Source organism: Loxodonta africana, chromosome 2, assembly GCF_030014295.1.
Source record: "Loxodonta africana isolate mLoxAfr1 chromosome 2, mLoxAfr1.hap2, whole genome shotgun sequence".
NCBI classification, from domain to species: Eukaryota; Metazoa; Chordata; class Mammalia; order Proboscidea; family Elephantidae; genus Loxodonta; species Loxodonta africana.
In genome coordinates, this window is record NC_087343.1 from 198,117,177 (window position 1) to 198,141,960 (window position 24,784).

At 43.9% G+C, this 24,784-nt stretch overlaps 1 protein-coding gene across 1 annotated transcript in view; it reads right to left on the reverse strand.

Annotated features, from left to right (window-relative positions):
• Window positions 1–22,437, reverse strand: part of COL23A1 (collagen type XXIII alpha 1 chain) — a 431,409-nt gene extending 408,972 nt beyond the window's left edge. Inside the window, exons 1-4 of the mRNA XM_064279723.1 lie at window positions 22,371–22,437; window positions 22,072–22,136; window positions 21,859–21,909; window positions 21,429–21,791 (exon numbers count right to left, since the gene is read on the reverse strand). Coding sequence (XP_064135793.1) covers window positions 21,429–21,791; window positions 21,859–21,909; window positions 22,072–22,136; window positions 22,371–22,437 — 546 coding nt within the window. The remainder of the gene's footprint in view (window positions 1–21,428; window positions 21,792–21,858; window positions 21,910–22,071; window positions 22,137–22,370) is intronic.
• Between the last annotated feature and the right edge of the window lie 2,347 nt (window positions 22,438–24,784).

Genomic DNA, 24,784 nt, shown 5'->3' on the forward strand with positions numbered 1-24,784 from the left:
ATTTTTATAGCTGAATAATATTCCACTGTATGTATACACCACAATTTATCATCTATTGACGGACATTGTGCTGTTTCCACCTTCTGGCTATTGTGAGTAGTGCCGAATGTACATGTATTTGTTTGGGTATATACCTAGGAGTGGAACTGCTGGATCATATGGTAATTTTATGTTTAACTTTATGAGGAACTGCCAAATGGTTTTCAGCTACCCTCCCACCAGCAATGAATGCAGGTTCCAATTTGTCCACATCCTCACCAACACTTGTCGTTTTCCATTTTTTAAAAAAATTGTAGCCATCCTAGTGGGTGTGAAGTGGTACCACATTGTGATTTTGATTTGCATTTCTCTAATGGCTAATGCAGCCCTGATGGTTTAGTGGTTAAGAGCTCGGGTTGCTAACCAAGAGGCTGGCAGTTCGAATCTACCAGCCGCTCCTTGGAAACCCCATGGGACAGTTCTATTCTACCCTATAGGATCACCATGAGTAAGAATCAACTCAATGGCACACAACAACAATGGCTAATAATGTTGAGCATATTTTCATGTGTTTGTTGATCATTTGCAGATCTTCTTTGGAGAAATGTCTATTCAAGCCCTTTGCCCATTTTCTAATTGGTCCTTTGTCTTTTTGTTGTTAAATTCCTTATATATTCTGATACTATACGTTCTTTATATATTCTGAATACTAGACCTTTATCAGATATATGATTTGCAAATATTTTATCTATTATATTATTTATCACGTATATTAACTTATCTATTCTTGATCAGAGTTCTAACCGCCTCCAACAAAGACACATCAATATGGGCACATTAAAATCATCTTGAAAATTGCAGGTGATGGGAATGTGCCCATGGTTTCATGCTAGCTATCATATTAGTCTTTATTGAGATCTCGCTAGATTAATACACATGATTTGGGCCTGATTCTCTTCAGTTAATAGTAATTGTATTAGTTTCCTGTTGGTGCAGAACAACTTGCCACAAACTTAGCAGCTTAAAACAACACATTTATTATCTCATCGTTTCTGTGGTCAGAAGCTTGGACATAGCTAAACTGGGTTGTCTGTTCAGGGTTTTACAAGGCTGAAATCAAGGTGTCAGCCAGGCTGTGCTTCTTTCTGGAGCATAGGGTCCTCTTTCAAGTTCATGTGATTTCTTACGTTTGCAGGATTGAGACCTACATTCTCTCACTGGCTGTTGCCCGAAGGCTGCACTCAGTTCCTAGAGGCCACTCACAGTTCCTTGCTTGTGGCCCCTTCTCTAGACCCTTTCACGTTTCAAATCTCTCCGACTTCAGGAAGGGTCCAGTTTCTTTTAAGGGCTCTCCTGAGTAAGTCAAGCCCAGCCAGAAAAATCTTTCTTTTGATTAACTCAAGGTGAACCTATGAGTAATTCAATGACAGGATTGAGAGCCATCATACTCACAGGTTCCACCTGCACTCAAGGGGAGGAGTTACACAAGGATCGTACACCAGGGGATGGGAATCCTGGCAGCCATTTTAGAATTCTGCCTGCCACAGTAATTATCAGTTAACCTTCTACTCCTGATAAATATACAATGGTTATATACTACGTACAGTGTATTTTTCTACAAATTTAAAATTACTCAAAATTAAAAAAAAGCCACACTATGCATATCCACTTCCAGCCAAGACGTGTAACAGCTAGATGTATACTCCTATGTAAAACAAGCAAAAATCCACAAATAAAATCTATGATACAATGGCCTTGTAGACATTATATATCAGGCAGTATAGGACAGGGAGCTTCGAGACACAAAAAAGAAACAAGGTGTGTGATTGTTAAGGTTGCGTGTCAATCTGGCTGGGCCATGATTCTCAGTGGTTTGGCAGTTATGATGTAGTTTGGCAGTCATATGATGCTGTGATCACTTACATGATGAGATTTGATATAATGCGATCACCTCCATGATGGGATCTGCTGTGAGTAGCCAATCAGTTGAAAGGGAGTTTCCTTGGGGGTGTGGCCTGCATCCAATGTAGGTGGACTTCCTGGCAAGGCTTGCTGGGTTTTGCTCACACTGGATCCTGCAGCTGGCTCCTGTACATCTGACCTCTGGTTCTTGAGACTTGAGCTAGCAGATTACCTGCCATCTTGCCTGCCAATCTTGGGATTCATTGGTCTTCACAACCTGTGAGCCAGAGCCCTACTGTCTGACCTGCTGATCTTGGGTTTGCCAGCCCCTGTGGCTATGTGAATCAGGAGAAGCCTGCAGCCTGACCCATGGATTTGGGACATTCCAGCCTCTATAAGTACATCAACCATTTCCTTAATATAAATCTCTCTCCATATATATATATATATATATATATATATATATGCTTTACTGATTTTGCTTCTCTACAGAACCCAACATAAGAAAATGTGAGTCTGACAACTGCTTCTACCTACTGCCTGGAGAGTTTCTAGGCTGGGGCACGGGGAGGGGAAACACAGGTTAAGCCTGGCAGCCTCCCCAAAATTGAAGAGATGGAACTTAGAGTCCAGGGAGGCCAAGCAAGCTAGAGTTTTCAGGGCAGAGGACAGAGAGATAAGAGCTACACATGGAGAACCACAGAGATCTGCCTGGAGACCCCTCTGAGTATGACAGTATTGATCAGTCAATGTTGTGAACAAACCACCCAAGACCAGGGAAAGAACAGGCCATGGCTTCCACAGGCTTGGCTGGGTGGTGGGGCAGGTATGCTGGGTCTGAAGGCACCACCTCACCACTATGACCTTCCAATTCCACCTTAGTGCTGCACCAAACCTCACTGGCAGAGTGAAGGTGAAGACAAAATGAGAGAGCATCTAGCCCAGCCCAGGCATTTGGCAGGAGCCCCGTAACTTTCCTGCGAGGAATGTGGGTTTAATCAGTGACTCCCATTGGCACGCTGGGTGACTCTTTTCCAAACCACATCAGCAAACATATTTTGCTTAAGAATCCCTACTCAGTCCTGAAATACATTTGTGTGTTTTGAAAGGTTTGGTCTACACACAAGACACAATTCTTCAATAATCCTTAATTCATGTTTCATTTGTTATTTTTCAAAGACACATCACTTCCCCTCAGAACCCACCTTCTAAGATTCACCGTGCTGGGCTAAGAGCAGGGGAGTGGACAGTTTCCGCCAGGGCTTTTGACGTGTTGACAAGGGCCCTCAGGTACCCAGAGCTGATTCCTGCTCAATCAGGGTATATGGCCCCTAAGCCTTCTCCTCACCGCATGCAGAATCTTCTCCATGAGGTACAGCCACCCATGTCAGGCCCTACTTAAATGCCCATGCCATGTTTCCCCTGCTTCCTGTTGACCCCTGCCCTCTTGGTCCTGTCCACAGTGAATGGCTGGAGGTTCCCCTAATGTATCAAGCCTGATTGATGGAGTAGGGCTCTCCAGGTCCCCCACCCCTTTACTTCCTCATGACTCCTTAAGGTTATCCATCTGGCCCCTATGGGCACCAAGTGAGCAGGGCAGTGAGGAGGCCTTAAGGACCTGGTGTGCTTTGAGCGTTGGGGTGTGTGGGGTTGCTATTTTATCAGCCTACAAGTGATGGGAGGCATTGATGGTTGATGTGGGTGCAATCACCACAAGGTAGCATTTAGAAGGTGAACAAGGTAGATGTGTCTAGACTTTTCTGGAGCATGCAGTGGCCAAAGTCAGAAAGGCAATAAATAACTATTTCAAGGCAGGCAAGGCTAATGGTACTGAAGAGTCCCTGGGTGGTGGAAATGGTTAATGCACTCAGTTGCTAACCAAAAGGTTAGAGGTTCAAGTCTACCCAGTGGCACCTCAGAAGAAAGGCCTGGTGATCTACTTCCAAAAAATCAGCCACAGGAAATCCTGTGGAGCACAGCTCTACTCAGTAATGCATATGGTCACCATGAGTCACAGTTGACTTGATGGCAACTGGCTACTAGGGCTGAAATCAAGGGGACAGATGAAAGCCCATGAAGAAACAACCAGCAGGACTGGCCTGGCTGACCTGCAGTTACCGCTTTCTAGATTCATCTCACTCAGGGCTAAGCCTGAGGTTGGATCCTCATTACTGTCCTGGGAGGGAGATGGAAGAACTGCTCCCAGGAAAGCCCTCTACATGAGACATTCACCGTCCTGGTGGCCACTGACTGCAGGGATTGAAAGGGGGCAGTGGAGGAAGAAGGGAGCCAGCAGGGCTGGGCAGGGTGCACCACTTCATCCTTACGGAAACTGGGTAAGGCAGATTCTGTACCTGTTTTCCCAGAGGATGAAGCTGAGGCTGGGAAAAGCCAACAAATTTGTCCCAGGTCACTGCCGCTGGTATAGAGGCAGCTCCAGACCGCTCTCCTGCAAACCCAGGTCTCCACCCCTAAAGCCCACCACATGGCCTACGCAGGGCTGGTGAGGAGGGCGCCCCAGGAGAACCTGGTGCTGGTCTCGTGTTACACGTTAGAAAATTACAATCCTCTTTCCCAATTCCTGCTCACTCCATAGTCCCCTCCACACACACGCACAGATACACACAAGCACGTTCACATGCGCTTCCGCAGGATCACGTACCCTAGTCCCATGGCCGTGCAAGCTTGTCCTGCATTTGACTGTACCACCACACAGGCCTGAGAACAATGCTGTGGATGATAACAACCCACGCATCACACAAGAAAGCAGTTAAATAAATGGGTCAGAAACCACTTGACTTGACTCATGGAAACCCTGTGTGCGTCTGAGTAGAACTCTGCTCTATAGGGTTTCCGATGGTTAATTTCCTGGAAGCAGATCATCAGGACTTTCTCCTGAGGCACCTCTGGGGGGACTTGAACCTCCAACCTTTCAGTTAGCAGCAGAGCAGCCCAGGGACTCCATGTAAATGGACAGGCCCTGCTTTTTTGTGTGATGATCATCCCTGGAGGCCCAAAGTTGAGTAGATTTTATTTGAATTGTCTTTTGAAAAGACCAGAATGCATTCTAAATGCTTTATGATTTGCTTCACAACTCAAAGTTAGAAGCGAGCTCGGTTTCAGAAGCTGACGTTACCCGTTTGAAAGCATTTGCTTTCTTTCAGATTTTGTGGCTACATCAGAAAAACGAATACTTTCTCATTTACCAACGTGAATTGAAGCAGATGTGTATGTGGCCTCTAATTCACTGGGGTAACTATTTGGGGGTGTTTGTGCCATACTGCATAATCAAAAAAACAGACTCTCTTATTTAATTCAAGCAAATTGATTAGGTGTTTGGGTGCTGTGTTGCAATAACAGAGCTATACAATTATTTCAATGAAATGATTTGATTTTTATTTTGGTCATAAATCTGAAATTTTTAAAAGGAATGGAAAATCTCATTTTGCCCAAACGAGAGACTGGAAAAATGGGATTATGAAGATAATTCAATCTTTGCTTTTCTTCAACAGCCACATCACATAGTTCTCTGTTTATTGACTCAGAGACTGGATATGTGCTAATAAGGTTTTCAATGGCAGAACCCCAGTGTTAGAAGGATTTTACAGTCAGCCATGCAACCACAGAACCTCCTCTCCAAGAAGGAAACACACATAGACATTCCTTCTAAATTTAACCAAACAAAACATCCTAATAAAACAGCCACTTTCAGGGTGTGCATATGTGCTGGGTGCTTTGTACAAATCAATGTATTTAATCCTCACAGAAACCTTATGAAGCCAAGTATTATAATCCCCAATTTAACAGATGGACAAGCTGAGGCTTAGAAAAACAGTCATTTACCCAAAGTCACTTAGGGCAGTGGAGGTTCCGTGGTAGAATTCTCACCTTCTGATTCCCAGCCAAAGCATCTCATGTGCAGCTACTACCCATCCTCAGAGGGTGGTGTGGAGGCTTGCAGGGTGCTATAATGCTGAACAGGTTATAACAGCAGAGCGTTCAGACTAAGACAGACTAGGAAGAAAGGTCTGGTGACCTACTTCTGAAAATTAGCCAATGAAAAGCCTATGGACTACAATGGTCCAGTCTGCAACCTATCACGGAGATGGCGCAGACCCAGGCAGCATTTCATTCCATTGTGCATGGACTCATGAGTCAGGAGCCTTTCGATGGCAAGTAGTAACACAGCTGGAAATGGCATAGCTAGAATGTGAATCTGTTCTACTTAAGGCTAAAGGCTTCCCCACCAGCCCACACATTCTCTACTTTCTGCTCCTACCCAAAGCTAAATTATCACTTCTACTGGGTCTGCCATGTGGCTTTGGAACGGGCACTGGTCTAGGAGCTAGACTACCCAGGCTCAGGTGTATGCTCCACCAGGGGCCAGTCAGTACTCCTGTCTGGAAGGGTGAAGCCCGTCTTGGCAAGGGGGTCCGTTAAGAAACATGCAGAAACACATGGGTCTCTCCTGCTCAATGTGGGCACAAGGGAGGCACTCAGCTGTCCTCTCCTGAAGCTTCTAGGAGGACATTCATGTGACTTTCTTTAAAACTACATCTGTGAACTTATTTTTTCCTCCAATAGCTCATGCTTAGTCTGGAAATATGTTTCTGGACATGATGAAGGGATGTTTTCTGAGTGCCTGTGTCAACAATTAAAGATTAATCCTGATCCTACACATGGAGAAAATCGAAAGGGGAAGGAGCTGGAGGTCGTGTGTGGCCTACTGAGCACTTTCCTAAGTTACATTTGTTCACATAATTAGAAGTTACAACCGAGGGCTAAGCACTGTGCCTGGCGCTGTTAATGCTGCTCAGGAAAGGTTTCTGGCCCAAACCAACAAATGAACCAAATTTTGAGATTAAATTTGTAGTTTCTCCATAGCGTGTTGTTGTTATTTCAGTAAGACATATGTTACGAAAAGTTTGCCATTTTAACCACGTAAGTGTACAGTTCAGTAACATTAATAGATTCACCATGTTGTGCTACCAACACTATGTCCAAAAGTTTTTCATCACCCCGAACAAACTCAGTATTCCTTTAGCAGTAACTCCCCATTTCTCCTCCCCGCCTCCACCCAGTTCCTATTAACCATTAATAAACTTTGTTTCTTTACAGATCTAGACATTTCACGTAAGTGGGATCATAAAATATTTGTCCTTTTGTATCTGACTTATTTCACTCAGCATGAGGCTTTCAAGGATCATCCCTGTTGTGGCATTTCTCTTTATGGTTGAGTAATGCTCCATTGTATGTATTCCATATTTTACTTTTAAGGCTTTCCTTAATATTAACTTTTTTTTTCCTTTGAATGTCAACAAAAGTTGAATGAAATAAAATATTCCATTAAGAAACACTTTTAAGGCCCCAAATGGCTACAACAGTGTTGAAAGAGAAAAACAAAGTAGGAGGGCTCACACTTCAGGTTTTAAAACATACGATACAGCTACAGTAATCAAAACAGGCTAATACTGGTATAACAATAGACACATAGACCAGTGGAATAGAACTGAAAGTCCAGATATAAACCCACACATCTGTGGTCAACTGATTTTTGACATGGGTGCTAAGTCCATTCAATAAGGAAAGAAGAGTATCTTCAATAAACGGTCTGGGAAATTGGGTTTCCACAAGCAGAAAAATGAAACAGGATCCATACCTCATACCATATATAAAAACAAATTCAAAATGTATTAAGGACCTAAATGTGCAAACTAAAACCATAAAATTCTTAGAAGAACAAGCAGGGGTAATACTGTCAGGCCTCGCTTTCAACAATGGATTATCTAATATAATAACAAAAACACAAACAGCAAAGGACAAAATAAATAAATGAGATCTCATAACAATTAAAAACTTTTGTTCATCAAATAACTTTACCAAAAGAGTAAAAAGACAAGCTACCCACTGGGAGAATATCTTAGGAAATCCTTTTTCTGACAGAAATCTAATAACCAAAATATATACAAAACTACAACAACTTGACAACCAAAACACAAATAACCCAATCATAAAATGGGCAAAGGATCTGACAGACATTTCACCAAAGAGGACATTCAAATAGTCACCAAACACATGAAAATATGTTCAGCATCATTAGCCATCAGAGAGATGCAAATCAAAACCACAATGAGATACCATTTCATTCCCATTAAAACAGCCAAGGTTTAAAAATAAAAAAAACAGAAAATAGCAAGTGTTGGTGAGGATATGGGGGAAATTGGAACCGTTAACCACTGCTGGTGAGAATGCAAAATGGCACAGCAATTGTGAAAAACTGTGTGGCGTTTCCTCAAAAAACTAAAAATAGAACTACCGTATGACCCAACAATTCCACTCCTGGGTATACATCTAAAAGACTGGAAAGCAGAGACTTGAAAAAGAGACTTGTACACCAGTGTTCATTGCAGCACCGTTTACAATAGCCAAAAGGTGAAAACAACCTAAATGCCCAGCAACAAGATGAATGGATAAACAAAAGGGGGTACATATACACAATAGAATACTACTCATCCAGTAGGAGAAATGAAGTCCTGATACATGCTACAGTATGGATGGAGCTTGAAGACATTATGCTGACTGAAATAAGCAAATCACAAAAGGACAAATATTATATGACTTCACTTACATAAAAAGACAAGAAAAGGTAAATGTATAGGGACCAAAGTTTATTAGTGGTTATCAGGGGTAGAAGAAAAAAAAAAAAAAGGGAGGGGATTTAATGATGATGGAAAAATCGCATTAAGGGTAAGGCTGCATAGTCAACTATTATAATTGCCGTCAATAAGTTGTGTACCTATAAAAAGTTGAACTGGCAAAAGTTGTGTGATAGATATATTTACAATGATGACCAAAAAAAAAGGAGAGAGAGAGAGTGAACAGCTGCTGAGGCTGCTTGTGTATGACCAAACACCTCATGAGATTTGACTCCTTGGTTTGGAGGTTTAGGGTCATGGTTTCATGGGACATCCCTGTTAATTGGCCTAATAACGTATTTAGTGCTTCTGTTCTACCTCCTGGTTTGTTGCATAGTGCCTGGGGTCTTAAAAGCTTGAATGCGGCCATCCAAGGCACAACAATTGGTCTGTTCACCTGGAACAACAGAGGAAGAAGGAGAGTCAGGAACAGGAGGAGGATATGGGGTATGTGGTTAATTGCCTCCATGAACAACTGCCTCCTCTGCCATGAGACCAGAACTGGATAGTGCCTAGTTACCATTAACTGAATATTTTGACCAAAGATTCCATTTAAGAATCCTGACCAAAAGGGGGAAAATGTAGAGCAGAGTTTCAAATTCTTATCACTCTAGACTTTTTAGAACTAACATGGAGGGTAGATGAACCCCTGAAACGATTGCCCTGGGATAACCTTTAAACCTTAAACAAAAATATGCCCTGAAGTCATCTGAAAACTTAAGCAATAGTTTAGCTTAACTAGTAAAAAGTTTCTGCATTGAGCGTGTTGTTGTTGTTAGGTGCCGTCGAATCGGTTCCAACTCATAGCGACCCTATGTACCACAGAATGAAACACTGCCCGGTTCTGCACCATGCTCACAATCATTGTTATGCTTGAGCCCATTGTTGCAGTCACTGCGTCCATCCACCTTGCTGAGGGTCTTCCTCTTTTCTGCTAATCCTGTACTTTACCAAGCATGACATCCTTCTTCAGGGGCTGAATCCTCCTGACAACACGTCCAAAGTACATAAGACGCAGTCTCACCATTCTTGCTTCTAAGCAGCATTCTGGTTTTACTTCTTCCAAGATAGATCTGTTCATTCTTTTGACAGTCCAAGTTCTAATAGCCCTTGTTTTAGGGTGGTGAGATTATCAGTAATTTAATCATGTTAATCAACATACATTTTAGTTATCGAAAAGGAGAGGGATTACCGTTATGACCCAGCAATTCCATTCCTAGGTATGTACCCAAAAGAATTAAAAGCAGGACTCAGACACCTGTACATCAATGTTCACTGCAGCACTATTCGCAGTGGTCAAAGGTGGAAACAGCCCAAATGTTTATCAACAGATGAATGGGTAAATGAAATGTGATATATACCTATAATGGAATATTATTTAGCCATAAAAAGGAATGAAGTTCTGATACACGCTACGACATGGATGAACCTTGAAAATATTATTCTAAGTGAAATAAGTCACAAAAGGACAAATACACAGTATGATTCCACTTCTATGGAATACCTCCAGCAGGCAAAATCACAGGGACAGAAAGTAGATTACAGGTTATCAGGGACTGGGGAAAGTGGGGAATGGGAGGTAGTGTTCAAGAGAAAAAAGTTTCTGTCTGGGGCCATGAAAACATTTTGGAAATAAGTAGTGGTGATGGTTGTACAACATGGTGAATGTAATTAATGCCACTGAACTGTACACCTAAAAATGGTGAAAATAACAAATTTTATTTTATACATATAATTTTTTTTTTACCGCAATAATTTTTTTTTTTTTTTTAAAGAGGGAAGTATAGCAAAGCTGGTATCTAAAATTCCAGATAAAGGAGGTGGCCACATCTCAGCAGCCACAGGGAGCTGGAGAACGATCGAGCACTTCCAGAGGCAGAGAGAAAAGGGACTACACTCGCCCTGTGAAGAGCAAGTTTGAAAGAGTTCTCCAACAGAACTCTTATATCCAACCTGCACACATCAGTGCCTAGCAGAGAGAGTAAGCATTATTTGGAAAAAAGGGGAGAAACACATAGCAATTATGGCAAAGAAGAGGGCTCCTCTGAAGGTGCAGGGTCACACCACTCCTCTGTGAGGTCCAGGCTCACAGCTCATGCTCTGCTGCACAGGACATCACACCCGGCCCTCCTAACAACCCTGAGCTCCACCTCACAGTGAGAGAACTGACGCTCTGCTGGCTGGACAACAAGCCTGGGCCACACAGCTGGCAGACAGTGGCCTTTGGATTCCTCGCCCAGAGCGTTTCTCTCCACAGAACATTTTTCTCTTCAAGCTCAGATCTCCCAGTGCCACCAAAACACATGATGCCAACCAAGGTTGGGGCAATCTCCCAGCTGCACGCTGCTCATTGCCCCCAGCCACCGGGACTCCTCACACAGGCCAGAGGGGAGAGTGGGGTCTCCTTCCTCATGAGATTGCTCCTCAGGAAGCTGATGAACGCAGACAGAGGGAAGCGGGTCCCGGAGCAGATAGCCCTGACCTGGGGCATATCCACACTGCCCTGGGGTGAGTACTAAACTCATGCAAGGTGAGCTGGACCTGCCTGTTCTAGCTCCTATCTTCCAAGGCATCCTGCAAACCCCAAGGGACCTAAACCTGGTCCTGTGTGCCCTGGCCCCGTGTGCAGGTCATTTCCTGCACCAGAGTGACATTTCTTCCTCTGTAAAAACAGGGACAATAACCTGTGTCTTAAGCATCTCATGAGGTGGTTGTGGGACATTGTTATGATTTTAAGTTATTCTGTAACTTGCAAAGCTCACGTTTTATAAGTGCATTACACAAAGAATTACAGATTCCGATATTGCTATAAACCCAAATTTATTGATATACAGATACTAAATGCCCACAGGACAAGTACATACCAACCTACTGCCTATCCCATTGGATCAAAAAACCTTTAGCTGGATTTCAAGTCGTTGAGGAAGAATTTCTTCATAACCTGGTTCCAGCTTGTTGCCCAAGCCTCTCATTCTTTGAATGGTCACCTACTGGTTTGACCAATCCCCATATGCTCTCCCCTCTCTTCCAATAATAGCCCTTCCTCCAAATTGGCCTTTGGAGAACTATCCTCCACTCTCAGTCTCTTTGGCTTCAATGGGGCTGGCCCTGTGCACATATGCCTACACATATGGGCACACAGAGTCTGGCCAATCAGAGTGGCCTACTCCACTGAGGTAGTCGTTTGTCCGTCAAAGTAAATCAAGGGGCTTCTGCCGGGGCTGTTAGGAAAGAGAACTATGAGGAAGTAAACCTGGAGCTATGGCAGCCACCTGGCCACTTCATTGCGAGAGTAGGGCTATCCTTGAAGAATATGGAGACAATACAACGAAATATAAAATCAAGGCACTTCTAGCTGTGCCTGATGAGACCTTCCCCTGGACTTCTCTGTTACTCAAGTCAATTAATCTCCTTTTCATTTTTTATTGTACTTTTTTTTTTTTAGATGAAGGTTTACAAAAGAAACTAGTTTCTCATCAAACAGTACACACATTGTTCTACGACATTGGTTAACAACCCCACGACACGTCAACACTCTCCCTTCTCAACCCTAGGTTCCCTATTACCAGCTTTCCTGTTCCCTCCTGCCTTCCAGGCTCTGCTCCAGGGCTGGTGCACCCCTTTAGTCTTGTTTTGTTCCATGGGCCTGTTCAATCTTTGGCTCAAGGGTGAACCTCAGGAGTGACCTCATTACTGACCTGAAAGGGTGTTGGGGGCCATTCTCTCAGGGTTTCTCCAGTCTCTGTCAGGCCAGCAAGTCTGGCCTTTCTTTTTAAGTTAGAATTTTGTTCTATATTTTTCTCCTGCTCTCTCCGGGACCCTCGATTGTGATCCCTGTCAGAGTAGTCGGTGGTGGTAGCTGGGCAACATCTTGTTGTACTGGACGCAGTCTGGAGGAGGCCGTGGTAGATGTGGTCCATTAGTCCTTTGGACTAATCTTTTCCTCGTTTCTTTAGTTTTCTTCGTTCTTCCTTGCTCCCGAAAGGGTGAGACCAGTGGAGTATCCTAGATGGACACTCACAGGCTTTTAAGACCCCAGATGCTATTCACCAAAGTAGAACGTGGAACATATTCTTTATAAACTATGTTATGCCAATTGAGCTAGATATTCCCAGAGATTATGGTCCCCACAGCCCCCAGCCCAGCAATTCGGACCCTCAGGGAGTTTGGAGGTATCTTTGAAGCTACCATGATCTTACCATGTACAGGTTGTGCGGGCTTCCCCAGTATTGTGTACTGTCTTACCCTTCACCAAAGCTTCCACTTATCTATTAAGTGTTTTTCCATCCCCACCCCTCTCCTCCCTCGTAACCATCAAAGATTGTTTCTTTTTGTATGTAAACTTTTTCATGAGTATTTACAGGAGTAGTCTCATACAATATTTGTCCTTTGGTGATTGACTTATTTCACTCAGCATAACGCCCTCCACATTCATCCATGTTATGAGACACTTCACAAATTCACCGTTCCTTATAGTTGCATAATACTCCATTGTGTGTATGTAACACAGTTTATTCATTCATCTGTTGATGGGCATCTAGGTTGTTTCCATCTTTTTGCTATTGTGAACAATGCTGCAATGAATATGGGTGTGCATATGTCTGTTCATGTGACAACTCTTATTTCTCTAGGATATATTCCTAGGCGTGGGATTGCTGGATCATGTAGTATTTCTATTTCTAGCTTTCTAAGGAAGCACCATATCATTTTCCAAAATTGTTGTATCATCTTGCATTCCCACCAGCACTGCATAAGAGCTCTGATCTCCCTGCAGCCTCTCCAACATTTGTTATTTCCTGTTCTATTGATTCATGCCAGTAATGCCAGGGTGAGATGGTATCTCCTTGTGGTTTTGATTTGCATTTCTCTAACAGCTAGAGATCGTGAGAATTTCCTCATTGTCTGTTGGCTGCTTGAATGCCTTCTTTGGTGAAGTGTCTGTTCATTTCCTTTGTCCATTTTTAATTGGAATATGTGTCTTTTTGTTGTAGGGGTGTTGGATTTTCTTGTAGATTTTAGAGATTAGGCCTTTGTCTGATTTGTAATAGCCAATTTTTTTTTGTTCCCAGTCTGTAGGTTCTCTTTTTACTCCTTTGGTGAAGTCTTTTGATGAGAGTAAGTGTTTAATTTTTAGAAGATTCCAGTTATCTAGCTTATCCTCTGGAGCTTGTGTGTTGTTGGTTGTGGTTTGTATCCTGTTAATACCCTGTACTAGGGCTTCTAGTGTTGATCCCATTTTTTCTTCTATGAACTTCATGGTTTTTGGCTTTATATTTAGGTCTTTGATCCACCTTGAATTAGTTTTTGTATGTGGTTTGAGGTGTGGGTCCTGTTTCATTTTTTTGCAGATGGACATCCAGTTTTGCCAGCACCATTTGTTAAAAAGATTGTCTTTACCCCATTTGATGGACTTTGGGCCTTTGTCAAAGATCGGGTGACCATTGGTGGATGGATTTACATCTGGGTTCTCAATTCTGTTCCACTGGTCAATGTACCTGTCGTTGTACCAGTACCAGGCTGTTTTGATTACCATAGCTGTATAGTAGGTTCTGAGGTCAGGTAAGGTGAGTCCTCCTACTTTATTCTTCAACAGTGGGTTAATTATCTGGGGCTTCTTCCCTTTCCATATAAAGTTAATGATAAGTTTTTCCATTGCTTTAAAGAGTATTGTTGGTATTTGGATGAGGATTGCATTGTATTTGTAGATCGCTTTGGGTAGAATTGTCATTTTCACAATGTTGAGTCTACCTATCCATGAGTATGGTATGTTTTCCCATATATGTAGATCTCTTTTGGTTTCCTGCAGTAGTGTTTTGTAGTTTTCTTCGTATAGGTCTTTCATATTCCTGGTTAGATTTATTCCCAAGTATTTTATTTTTTTAGGGGCTATTATAAATGGTATTGTTTTCCTTTTCTTTGCTCTCTTTATTGGTATATAGGAATCCAACTGATTTCTGTATGTTGATCTTGTATCCTGCTATTCTGCTGAATCTTTCTATTAGTTCTAGTAGCAGAAAAGGCATTCGACAAAGTCCAACACCCATTCCTGATAAAAACTCTCAATAAAATAAGTATAGAAGAAAAATTTCTCAACTTAATTAAGAGCATATATACAAAACCAACAGCCAACATCATTCTTAATGGAGAGGGGCTGAAAACATTCCCCTTGAGGACAGGAACAAGGATGCCCTTTATCACTGCTGCTATTTTGTTGGAAGTCCTAGCTGGAGCAATAAGGCAAGAAACAGAAATAAAGGGCATCCAAATTGGTATGAAGAAGTTAAACTGTCCCTATTTGCAAATGATATAATACAAAGAAAACCCAAAAGATTCCAAAGCCCCTTTTTAATTGAAGCCAATCTGAGCTGGGGTCCTATCACATTGTTGTTTGAAGGTACAAGAATCCAAAGGCATCTGTTGTTGTTGTTAGGTGCCACTGAGTCAGTTCCAACTCATACTGACTCTATAGGACAGAGTAGAACTGCCCCATAGGGATTCCAAAGAGCAGCTGGTGGATTTGAACTGCTGACCTGCCGACTTTTTGGCTAATAGCCAAGCTCTTAACCACTACACCACCAGGGCTCTAAAGGCATCTGGAAAGGCTGAATCTAATGAGATGATGTTCAGTGAAGGTAAAAAGGATGTTCTCCTCTGGGGTCCCTGATTCTAAGTGCACATGGTCTGGAAAGAGCTATAGTTTAGGAGAAACACAAGAAGGGACACAGGGGACTTGGAGGCCACAGTGAACTATTGCTGCTGATAAAGCCAGTGGCTGGGAGAAGTGATCAAGAGGGAGCCTGGATCCTGACTGCAAGCTGCCTGGGCATGCTGGATGGGTACAAGTACACCATGCACTGTTTCTAGGTATGCTGAGCCCCTTGGTCCTTGGAGCAGCTAAGCTAGTTGCCTATAGCCTGAGAAGCCTCCTTCATTTCCTGCAGAATGATGTACAAGTGTCACAGTTCCCTGTGTATGCTGTGATGTGGAAAAAGTTGGAAAGTAGTGCCCTAGAGTGCTACTCCCAGGGTGGAGGCCACTCCGGGATCAGAATGGCATCCACTCGATGGTTAAAGAGCATTAACTGCAAAGAATGGGATTGTACCAGATAGAATCCCAAACCCATCAATCTTTTCTTAGACTATGGCTGGAGGTAGAGTTGGAAAGCTGGAGCTCCACAGAGAGGGAGACAGAAGCTTGTGGTCAGCATTCCCAAAGTGTAGAACTAGGGAAACACTGAAGTGGAAAGAGAGTCTAATTATTAAAATCATGGCAGGCCAGTGGATATATTCACTCCATTCTCCTCTGGGGAAACCTCAGTAATACTCTATGACACCTGGCAGACACTGTTGGTTTCTCCCCAACAGCCATTCCCAGTCTTCCTTCCTAACAAAGCCCCAGTTTTGTTTCAGTGGCAACGTGCCCAGCCTCAGGGGATGAATCAAGATTTTCCAAAGCCTAGTGGGATAACCCCATTCCCTTTGTTAGTGACAGGCCTAATGGTGATCCTGTGACCCAGTTCTGGCTGGTGGATATGAGGGGAAGTATGCTAAGGGTTGCTGGTAAAATTTTCCCACATGATTTAAACAAAAGAGAAAACATCTCTGGTTATGGTTATACAACATGATGAATGTAATTAACGTCATTGAATTATACACTTTAAAATGATTTAAATTGGAAATTCTATGTTATATATGTTTTACCATGATATTCCTTTTTTTAAAAAAAAAGGAATTGAGTCTCTCAAGAAGATGACACTTTTTCCTAACCCCTTTCCTTCTACCTTGGCTACTCTTGTGTGAAGACATACAGTTGGACCTGCAGCAGCCATTCTGCAATCATGAGGAAAGACTCAGAGAATGACAGAGACACTGAACAGTACCCAGCCATGGCCAAGTCAGAGAACTAATCCAGGCTCTGCTGACCTCCAGGCTTCTCTTCTTATGCAAGACAACTCAATGACTGTCCAGGTTAAGCTGCCAAAATCAGGTATTCTGTTACTTGCCGTCAAAAGCATACCTACTGACTAATATTTTCCTGTACATTATCTTATTTGCTCATCACTACCCCTTACAAGGTAGTTCTGATCCCCCATATCACAGAAAAGGGAGTGGAGACTCAGAGAGGTTAAATGATATAGGTGGATCTCAACAATCCTATTCTGACAAGTAAACGCATGCTTCATCTACCCTGCCTTGCCTCCAGGTATAATGTCATTCTAAGTCTGCAATTTTCCAACTTCAGGACCCATGTCTAAAGTCTTCGAAGCCAATGTGTAAAAGTCCAATTCAACAATTCCAAAAAGATGTTTGTGAAAGAATGCCCTGACAGTTGGCTCATTCTAAACATACTGCTATTATTATAAACCTTTCCCAAACTGTCGCCAAAAAAAGAAGAAGAAGAAGAGAGAGAGAGAAAGCAAGAGTGCCAGGAAGTAATTGGAAAGAAATATTTTATGGTTTGGGAGCCAGGAAATGTCAAGGAAACAAATGTAGCTATGATTTACACTCCATCTCTAGTTGTGCCATAGGATTCAGAAATAGACATCTTGATTAAAAGTGCTAAATACAGCATCATGACAAGCGACAGGCCACCTTAGGGGCTGAAAAAGATAAATTTGATTCTGAATTTTACTGTAACTTAACATACCCAACGCAGTGCCGTCAAGTCGATTCTGACTCATAGCGACCCTATGGGATGGAGTAGAACTGCCCCATAGAGTTTCCAAGGAGCACCTGGGGGATTTGAACTGCCGACCCTTTGGTTAGCAGCCGTAGCACTTAACCACTATACCACCAGGGTTTCCTACAACTTAACATATATGTGAAATATATATATATATAATATATATATATTTCATATAAAAAAACAAAACCCAGTGCCATAGAGTTGATTCTGACTCATAGCGACCCTATAGGCAGAGTAGAACTGCCCCACAGAGTTTCCAAGGAGCACCTGGCGGGTTCGAACTGCCGACCCCTTGGTTAGCAGCCATAGCACTTAACCACTACGCCACCGGAGTTTCCATATATATATATATATATATATATATATATATATATATATATATAATATATATATATATAATATATATAAATATATTTAAATACATATATATGACATATATATGAAATGGAAACCCTGGTGGCGTAGTGGTTTCCATTCATATATATGTCACATATATATATATATATATACACACATATAGATATGGAAACTCCGGTGGCGTAGTGGTTAAGTGCTACGGCTGCTAACCAAGGGGTCAGCAGTTCGAACCTGCCAGGTACTCCTTGGGAACTCTGTGGGGCAGTTCTACTCTGGCCTATAGGGTCGCTATGAGTCGGAATCGACTCGACGGCATTGGATTTATATATATATATACATGCAATGGCAGAGAAGGATAGTGTTTGGATTTTATCCTGAGTCTCTAGGGCTTTTCTTGTTTTCAAGTTGATTGGTCTGGACAATAGAAGTCCAACAGCCAACAATAAATCCATTGTAAGTTGGAAATGGCCTCCTCTGAAAACAACTAAATATTTCTTTAATCTTTGCATTAAATTTTCTGCTGTAGTATGAAAGTTATGTGTTCTAAATTTAAGCTTCCTTAACACCGTAATCATAGATATAACTACTTTGGGGGAGGGGGGTTGATTACTTAGACAACCTGTTTAAGGCACTTTTTAAGGCAAAACATCAAATTCTTGCTTTGCATTTGTATTTCCAGAACATACTGAAGGTACTATTGTAACGACTCATGCTCAGAAAATCTTGTTTTTATATCCTGAAAACCATTTCTTCTATATTGTACCATGGGAAGGGTCTTTAATAATCATATCATGTATGAATATTCCTTTATTTGTAGCTTCAATATCTACACTATCAGGGACATCAGCCAGTCCCAGAAAGAATTATTTCACAGTTCTTTTCCCAAGGGAACAAATAGAGTGGGTCCCAGATTAACAGTGGCTTTTGTTGGCTTATATTTTCAGAAAAAAATTTCCCTAAAATTAAAGTTGTACACGGTTGGCAAGAATTTCTCTTCTTTAATTTGGACATGGTTTCTGCCTCTGACAGTGTGAAAAGATGCTTGTTGGTAAAAGAGCAAGCCATGACCCTCTCATATACACAACTACTTCAGCACTGGCTTCATATTTTTCTATAAACCTAAAGCTGCTGTAAAAAAATTAAGTAAATCTAATAAAAAAAGAGGCTTTGCTGAAAACAGAACTGAAAAATGTCTTTCAAACATAAATGTTCTTTCCATTTAACAGATTTTCAGCTCAATACTTATTCGTCCTTCGTATCTAATGGTCCAAAAAAGTATCTACACATCTATGTAAAGGCAATTCCTGGTTTTCCATTGTGTGCCTCCCATAGTCCCCTCGCTCGGCCAAGGACTCTCAATGTCACCCGCCAAGCTGTGTACGTTTCCCACTCATGAATAAGAACAGAGAGGATAGTAGCAGGAACCAACTGCTGCTCGGGGACAGAGGAGAGTCCTCACGGGGGACATTCAATAACCAGAAACTCAAGCCCAACTGCATTCATACCATGCCATCTTTGACTCTTCGCTGGCAGGGAAAACTGGAGAGTTTGGACTCCAAGCCGAACGTACTCCTCAAACACTGAGCTCTGGTTACCAAGGGTAGTATGAGTGTCCTGTGCTAATGCCTCCCTGCTGAATGGAAATCCTGGGATTTCCAATTCTCAAGTGGAAATCCCAGGATTCTAAATTCTTCCTTTGCCTTTCTAACCAAGAGCCAGAGAAAGAAAGAGAAACTAACTTTGTCCAACAGCTCACTGCTGAAGCACTGTAAGTTTGCCTAAGTAGAACTTAGCGCTACAGGATGAAGTGCGATCGAGCAATTCAAACTCTCTCCCAGCTGCAGTTCAGTACTTGACTTATCAACAGTTCACACTAGTGGCTGCTTTCCCAGGACCCTTCCTTATTAGAACTGACACAATTTGTAAGCTCCTTTTCAAAAGTTTTTACCAGGATTTCTTATGTACTCAGTCAGGGCTGTGGTTTATTTTTACTAAGAATAAGAATGATCTTCTATTAGAAAAGAACAGCCACAGTCCTAGCACCGACAGGTAGCAACTTTAGTGGCTCTCTGTGAATCAGTTCAACACCCTAGTCTCTAGGGATTTGCTAAAAGATAATGGGTAGCAATTATGAAACGATCACTAGGAGTTGCAATAGGGCTTGGGAGAGATTTCTGAACTCTGCAGGCAATTACTAGGGGAAAACAGAAAATGTTTTCATGAAACAGCAATTTTCTCTAAAAGCTAGAAGAGATGTAATGCTGGCTTAAATTTAAAATCTAGTTGTTGTTGAGTAAACTCCGACCCATGGCTATGCCACATGTGTCTGAGTAGAACTGTGCTCCACAGGATTTTCAATGGCTAATTTTCCAGAAGTAGATTGCCAGGTCTTTCCTCCAAGATGTCTCAGTTAGCAGCTGAGTGTCTTAACCGTTCGCACCACCCAGGGACTACGGCTTAAAGTAACTAAGAAATAGGAGTGGTGAGCAAAGAGGTGTGGTACAGTCTTCTTCTCCCATCTCCCTTAAGATTCCAAATTAACTCAGCTCAACAAATTAATAAAGACCACAGCTCCGCATAGTTGAGGCATTTCACGGTAAGAGGCCTGTTCTCCCTCTCCTCTGTCTTAAAACACTCTTTCTTTTCATACTTCAGTTAAAGGCACCCAAGGGAGCAATGGGCTTGGGATCTTGGGAAGCCCCCTTCTTCAGGAAGAGAATGATGGCATTGAAAAGAGAGGTCAACACAGCCAAGAGAAGGTGGGTTAGCCCAGCACCAGCCTCCAAATCACTATGCTGGCCCAGTTCTACAGGGAAGGAGGAAGCTGCACAAAAGGTGGAGCTTTTGATGAGCAGGACGGGTGAGGGCTCAGAGTGCCCAAACGCAGGATCTGCTTTGCAGACACAGCAGCAATCTTAACCCTTTAGAGGTGTCACAGGGTCTCACATGACGCTTCCAACAAGCCTGTTGTGGAAATCATGATTCCCACATACAGAATGTGGTAATGTAAGATTTGCTGGTCCACAAGGCTCAGGTCCACCTGAAACCAGAATCTAGGTCTTCAGTCTCCAGCTGCTCTTTCTACCCCTCATCCTACCAAGCCGATGTAAGCATTCCCTCAGGGATTGCTGCACTGGGTGCAGCTCAGCCTCAGCACCTGGAACACCGCATCTCCAGGATGGGAGGCTTGGAAACAAACTTTCATGGGGAGGGAAGAGGGTGGAGAAGTAGGCTGACCAGAGCCCTCTCAAGGCCCCAGCCTCAGGCCTGTCTTTGGCTTCCCAGTTGGGCCCACACCTCTCCAGGTAGACCAGTGTTGGGAAGAGAAGTCGCTACTTGCAGGAGCCCCTCATTATCGTGTCACTGAAGAGACAGGCGCTCCCACAGGTGGGAAACGGCCTGGCCGAACGCATACCCCTGCGGAGATGTGCCCCCAGGTCTGTAATTCCAAGGTTCGAGGTCTTTCCGTTATCTCCTCCTCGTCCTCAAACGGCCCTTCTCGCTTCTTGTTTTTCCTGTGGCCGCCCACCCAGGTACAGGACCCTCACCACAGCCGCCCAGAGGCCCAGAGGCTGCCCCGGCTGACGAGCAGCAGGAGCTGGGAGACAGCACGACCCCCTCGGGGATGACCACCCCAGCCCCTGCCCCGCGGCATGCTGCCGATGGACTTGTGCGCAGTGCCGGCGGGCGCCGCTTCCTCAGAGAGATGGACACTCTGCCACTTGCTTCCAGCGCACTGGCACACTCCCCTCAACCCAACACGCTCGCCTCCAGCAGACCGGCCCACGGCCCCGCACCAGGGCGCCTCACCTCGCGCAGCAGGCGCTCCAGGTGCTGCTCTGCCCAGGCAGCCAGGGCGTCGGGCGGACCCGCATGCCGCAACAGCTCCTGCTCCTCCTCGAGCACCGTCACCCGGCCCTGCAGCGCGGCAGCCTGGGTGCCCAGCAGCAGGCAGGCGGCCGCTGAGCCCACGGAAAGCAGCAGGCACAGCGCGCTCACGGCTCGGGCTCCGGGCGCCGACGCGGTACGTCCCCCGCCGCAGCTGCCCGCCCGGCCGCTCTTCTGCTTGTCGCCAGGGCTCTCGTCTGAGTTCATGGCACGCTCGTCGCGGCGCGTGGGTTTTCCGAGGGTGTGGAGCTGGGCCCGCGGGCGGTGGGGAGCTGGCGTGAGGGCCTAAGTAAGGCACAAGGGCGGGCGGGCGCCGGCTCGCCTCTGGGCAGCGGCTGAACACAGCGCACACCTCCTTCTCCACCGCCAGCTCCTCCACAGCAGCCACTTTGGGCAGTTTCCTCTATGCAAATAAATCTGCCAGAAAAGGAGCCGGACCCACCCAGGGGAGGAGCGGCCCTGCCGGCCCCACAAGGCGAGGGGCCGTGGGAGGGATGGGAGCTGGCGCCTCCAATCCGCCCACCGGTGCCTGGGACCCCTGCGCAGCGCACACCTCTGCTCTCACCTGCCCCGGGCACGTGGTCTGCACCCACACCCACGTGCGGTCCTCTGAGTCTCCCAGCCAAGTCCCTGCTGCGACCGCAAAAGTGTGAGGTGCGCCCGGTGACTCAGCGTGCCTTCTGCAGCCCGCTCCAGGCTAGAACACCATTTCTGCCTTGCGAGCATTCTCCTGAATTTGTGAATTAACCTTTCTGCACTTTACAGAAAGTTCAAAACGTCAAACCCAGTGGAAAAAAGTAGCGGATCTTACCTAGATGGTAACTTAGCGCCGCTTGGTGGCCAAAAGTGACTTCGTGCACTCACTCACATTTAGAGATGCAGTCCTCTTGGAGATTGTGCCAGGCAGAAGGATGCCTCTTAGCATCTTCATTCTCTCAGCATTTATGATGTGCCAGAAATGATGCAGGAAACAGAAATGGTAAGACATTGTTCCTGACCTAGAAAGGGCTTTTATTTAAGAAAACTTAGACTATAACAAAAGGAAAAGAGGGAAAAGGGAACTCCAACTTTGTTGAGTTGATGGCTGAATTCTGTAATGGAAATACAACTTGGTAAAAAATGATGATCCAGTATGCATTACATGTCAGAGTCCCTGGGTGGCACAAACAGCTAAGTGCTGGACTACTGGCCAAAAGTTGGCAGTCAGAGACCTCTTGGAAGACAGACCTTGGCGATCTGCTTCTGAAAGGTCAGTCTTTAAAACCCTATGGAGCACAGTTCTACTCTGACACACATGGGGCAGCCATGACGCAGAACCCAATAGACAACATTTGACCTATACTGTGATTTTGCTGCAAATTTAAAGCATTAAGGCTGGAATGGTCTCTGGTGTGCAACTGGGGTCCAGAGAAGAGAATGAAGTTCATTGGCCAGAGTGGCCCTAATAGTCTTGACAGGGAAAGTGAGAAAGTCAGTCCAAGTTCTCTGGTTCCTCCCAAATTCCCACCAGGCATATTCATATCCTAAAATGGGTCACAAGTAACTTTCAGCAACCAACTGTAATATCCAAGCAAAAACAACTTCCCAGAATGCCTCATCTAAGGTGGATGTTCCCTCAGTCCCATTCAGAGGGGTTAATCAGGGGTCAGGATATTAGTCTCAAGTTACCTTTTTATTAACTACGTATTTTTTGCAAATAACACACCCACATAAGTGCGCCCACACATATAACACATGCATAGCTTGCTTACAAAAACAGCAAGGGGGGGGCGGTTTGTGCAGGCTGGCAAGAAACAACACACATTATTTACGTAAAAATACATCTACCTCCTTTGTCTCATTCACCACTGTTTCTTCAAATAACACAACAGTACCTGGCTCAGGGCTGGTGCTCAATAAATATTTGTTAATTGAATTAAGATAGAAATATGTTTACTGTCTACAACTTACTTTAAAAAGCTAGCAAGAAAAATATTATATACTACTTGTGTCAGTTGGAGTCCTGGAAGGAGACAGATGGCATCCTCAGAAAAGGTGAAGACATTACATCTGAATGTAAGGGCTCTTTACAAAGTGGGGAAATGAAGCAAAACCAACAAAGGCTGCTGAAGAACACTCTCGGGGCTAGCTAAAGGAGCAAGGGGAAGGAACTATTATGGGAATGCTTTAGAGCTTATTCAAAGAGGGCTCCTCAACCTTTGTTAAAGAGACACAGCCTCTGCTGTCCTGCTGGGACCTACCATTGATCTAACCTATAAAATATATATATATAGGACAAGAGGGCCCAGTTGATGCAGTGTTAAGAGGTCAGCATCCTGAAGGCTGATAGTAGAGTGAGAAGGATGTGGAGCAGATCTAGATAGTAAAACAAAGAAAAAATGGGAAAAAAGGAAAATAAACCAGTTGCTGTCTAGTCAGTTCCAACTCATGATGACCCCATGTGTGTCAGAGTAGAACTGTGCTCCACAGGGTTCTCAATGGTTGAGTTTTTGAAAGCTGATCACCAGGCTTTTCTTCTGAGGCACCTCTGGATGTACTCAAACCACTAACCTTTTGGTTAGCAGCTGAGCGTGTTAACTGCTTGCACCTCCTGGGGACTCCATATAGCATTTACCAAGGTCAGTCTAGTTACTGCTGCCTCTGAATGTCTTACCTGTTACCAACAGGCTAACTTTAGCCCCTGATAGGGCATTCTTCCTCAGGGAGGCCAACTGGTCACCTAGTCACTGATTTAGGAAATAATATTGGAATCATTAGTCCCTGTCCTTGAGCACAGAGAATGTGACCCAGGTGGAGCTGGGCTCACAAGGACTCACAAGGACACATCAACTGGGCCCTGAGGTATAAAGACAATAGCTAAGATAATCTTAGAAAATATCTTTTATGGAAACCATCAAAGGGAACACAAAAGACTTTCCACTCATCTTTTTCTATTAGCATTTAGTGAATAGAAAATTTGTCGGACTAATGAAGACCTCCTGCCGTTCACTGAAACCTATACCAATGATTTTTAAGAAAAGATTCAAAATGTGGGATCAGTTTCTACCCAGTGAAAAGGTGAAACTGTCAGTGGTTTTGCCATTTGTAATGTTAATATATACTGATGATTCTGGCTATCACAGAATGCTTGTCTGGTTTTCCACTCTTGCTTATTCTGTAGTTTCCTTGGACTTGAGCAGACATGGCTCTAGCAGTATGCTCATCCGTTTTCCCACTTTTGTCTGTTCTAATATTTCCTTGGACTTGGGCAGACATGGCTCTGGCAGCATGGTTGTCCG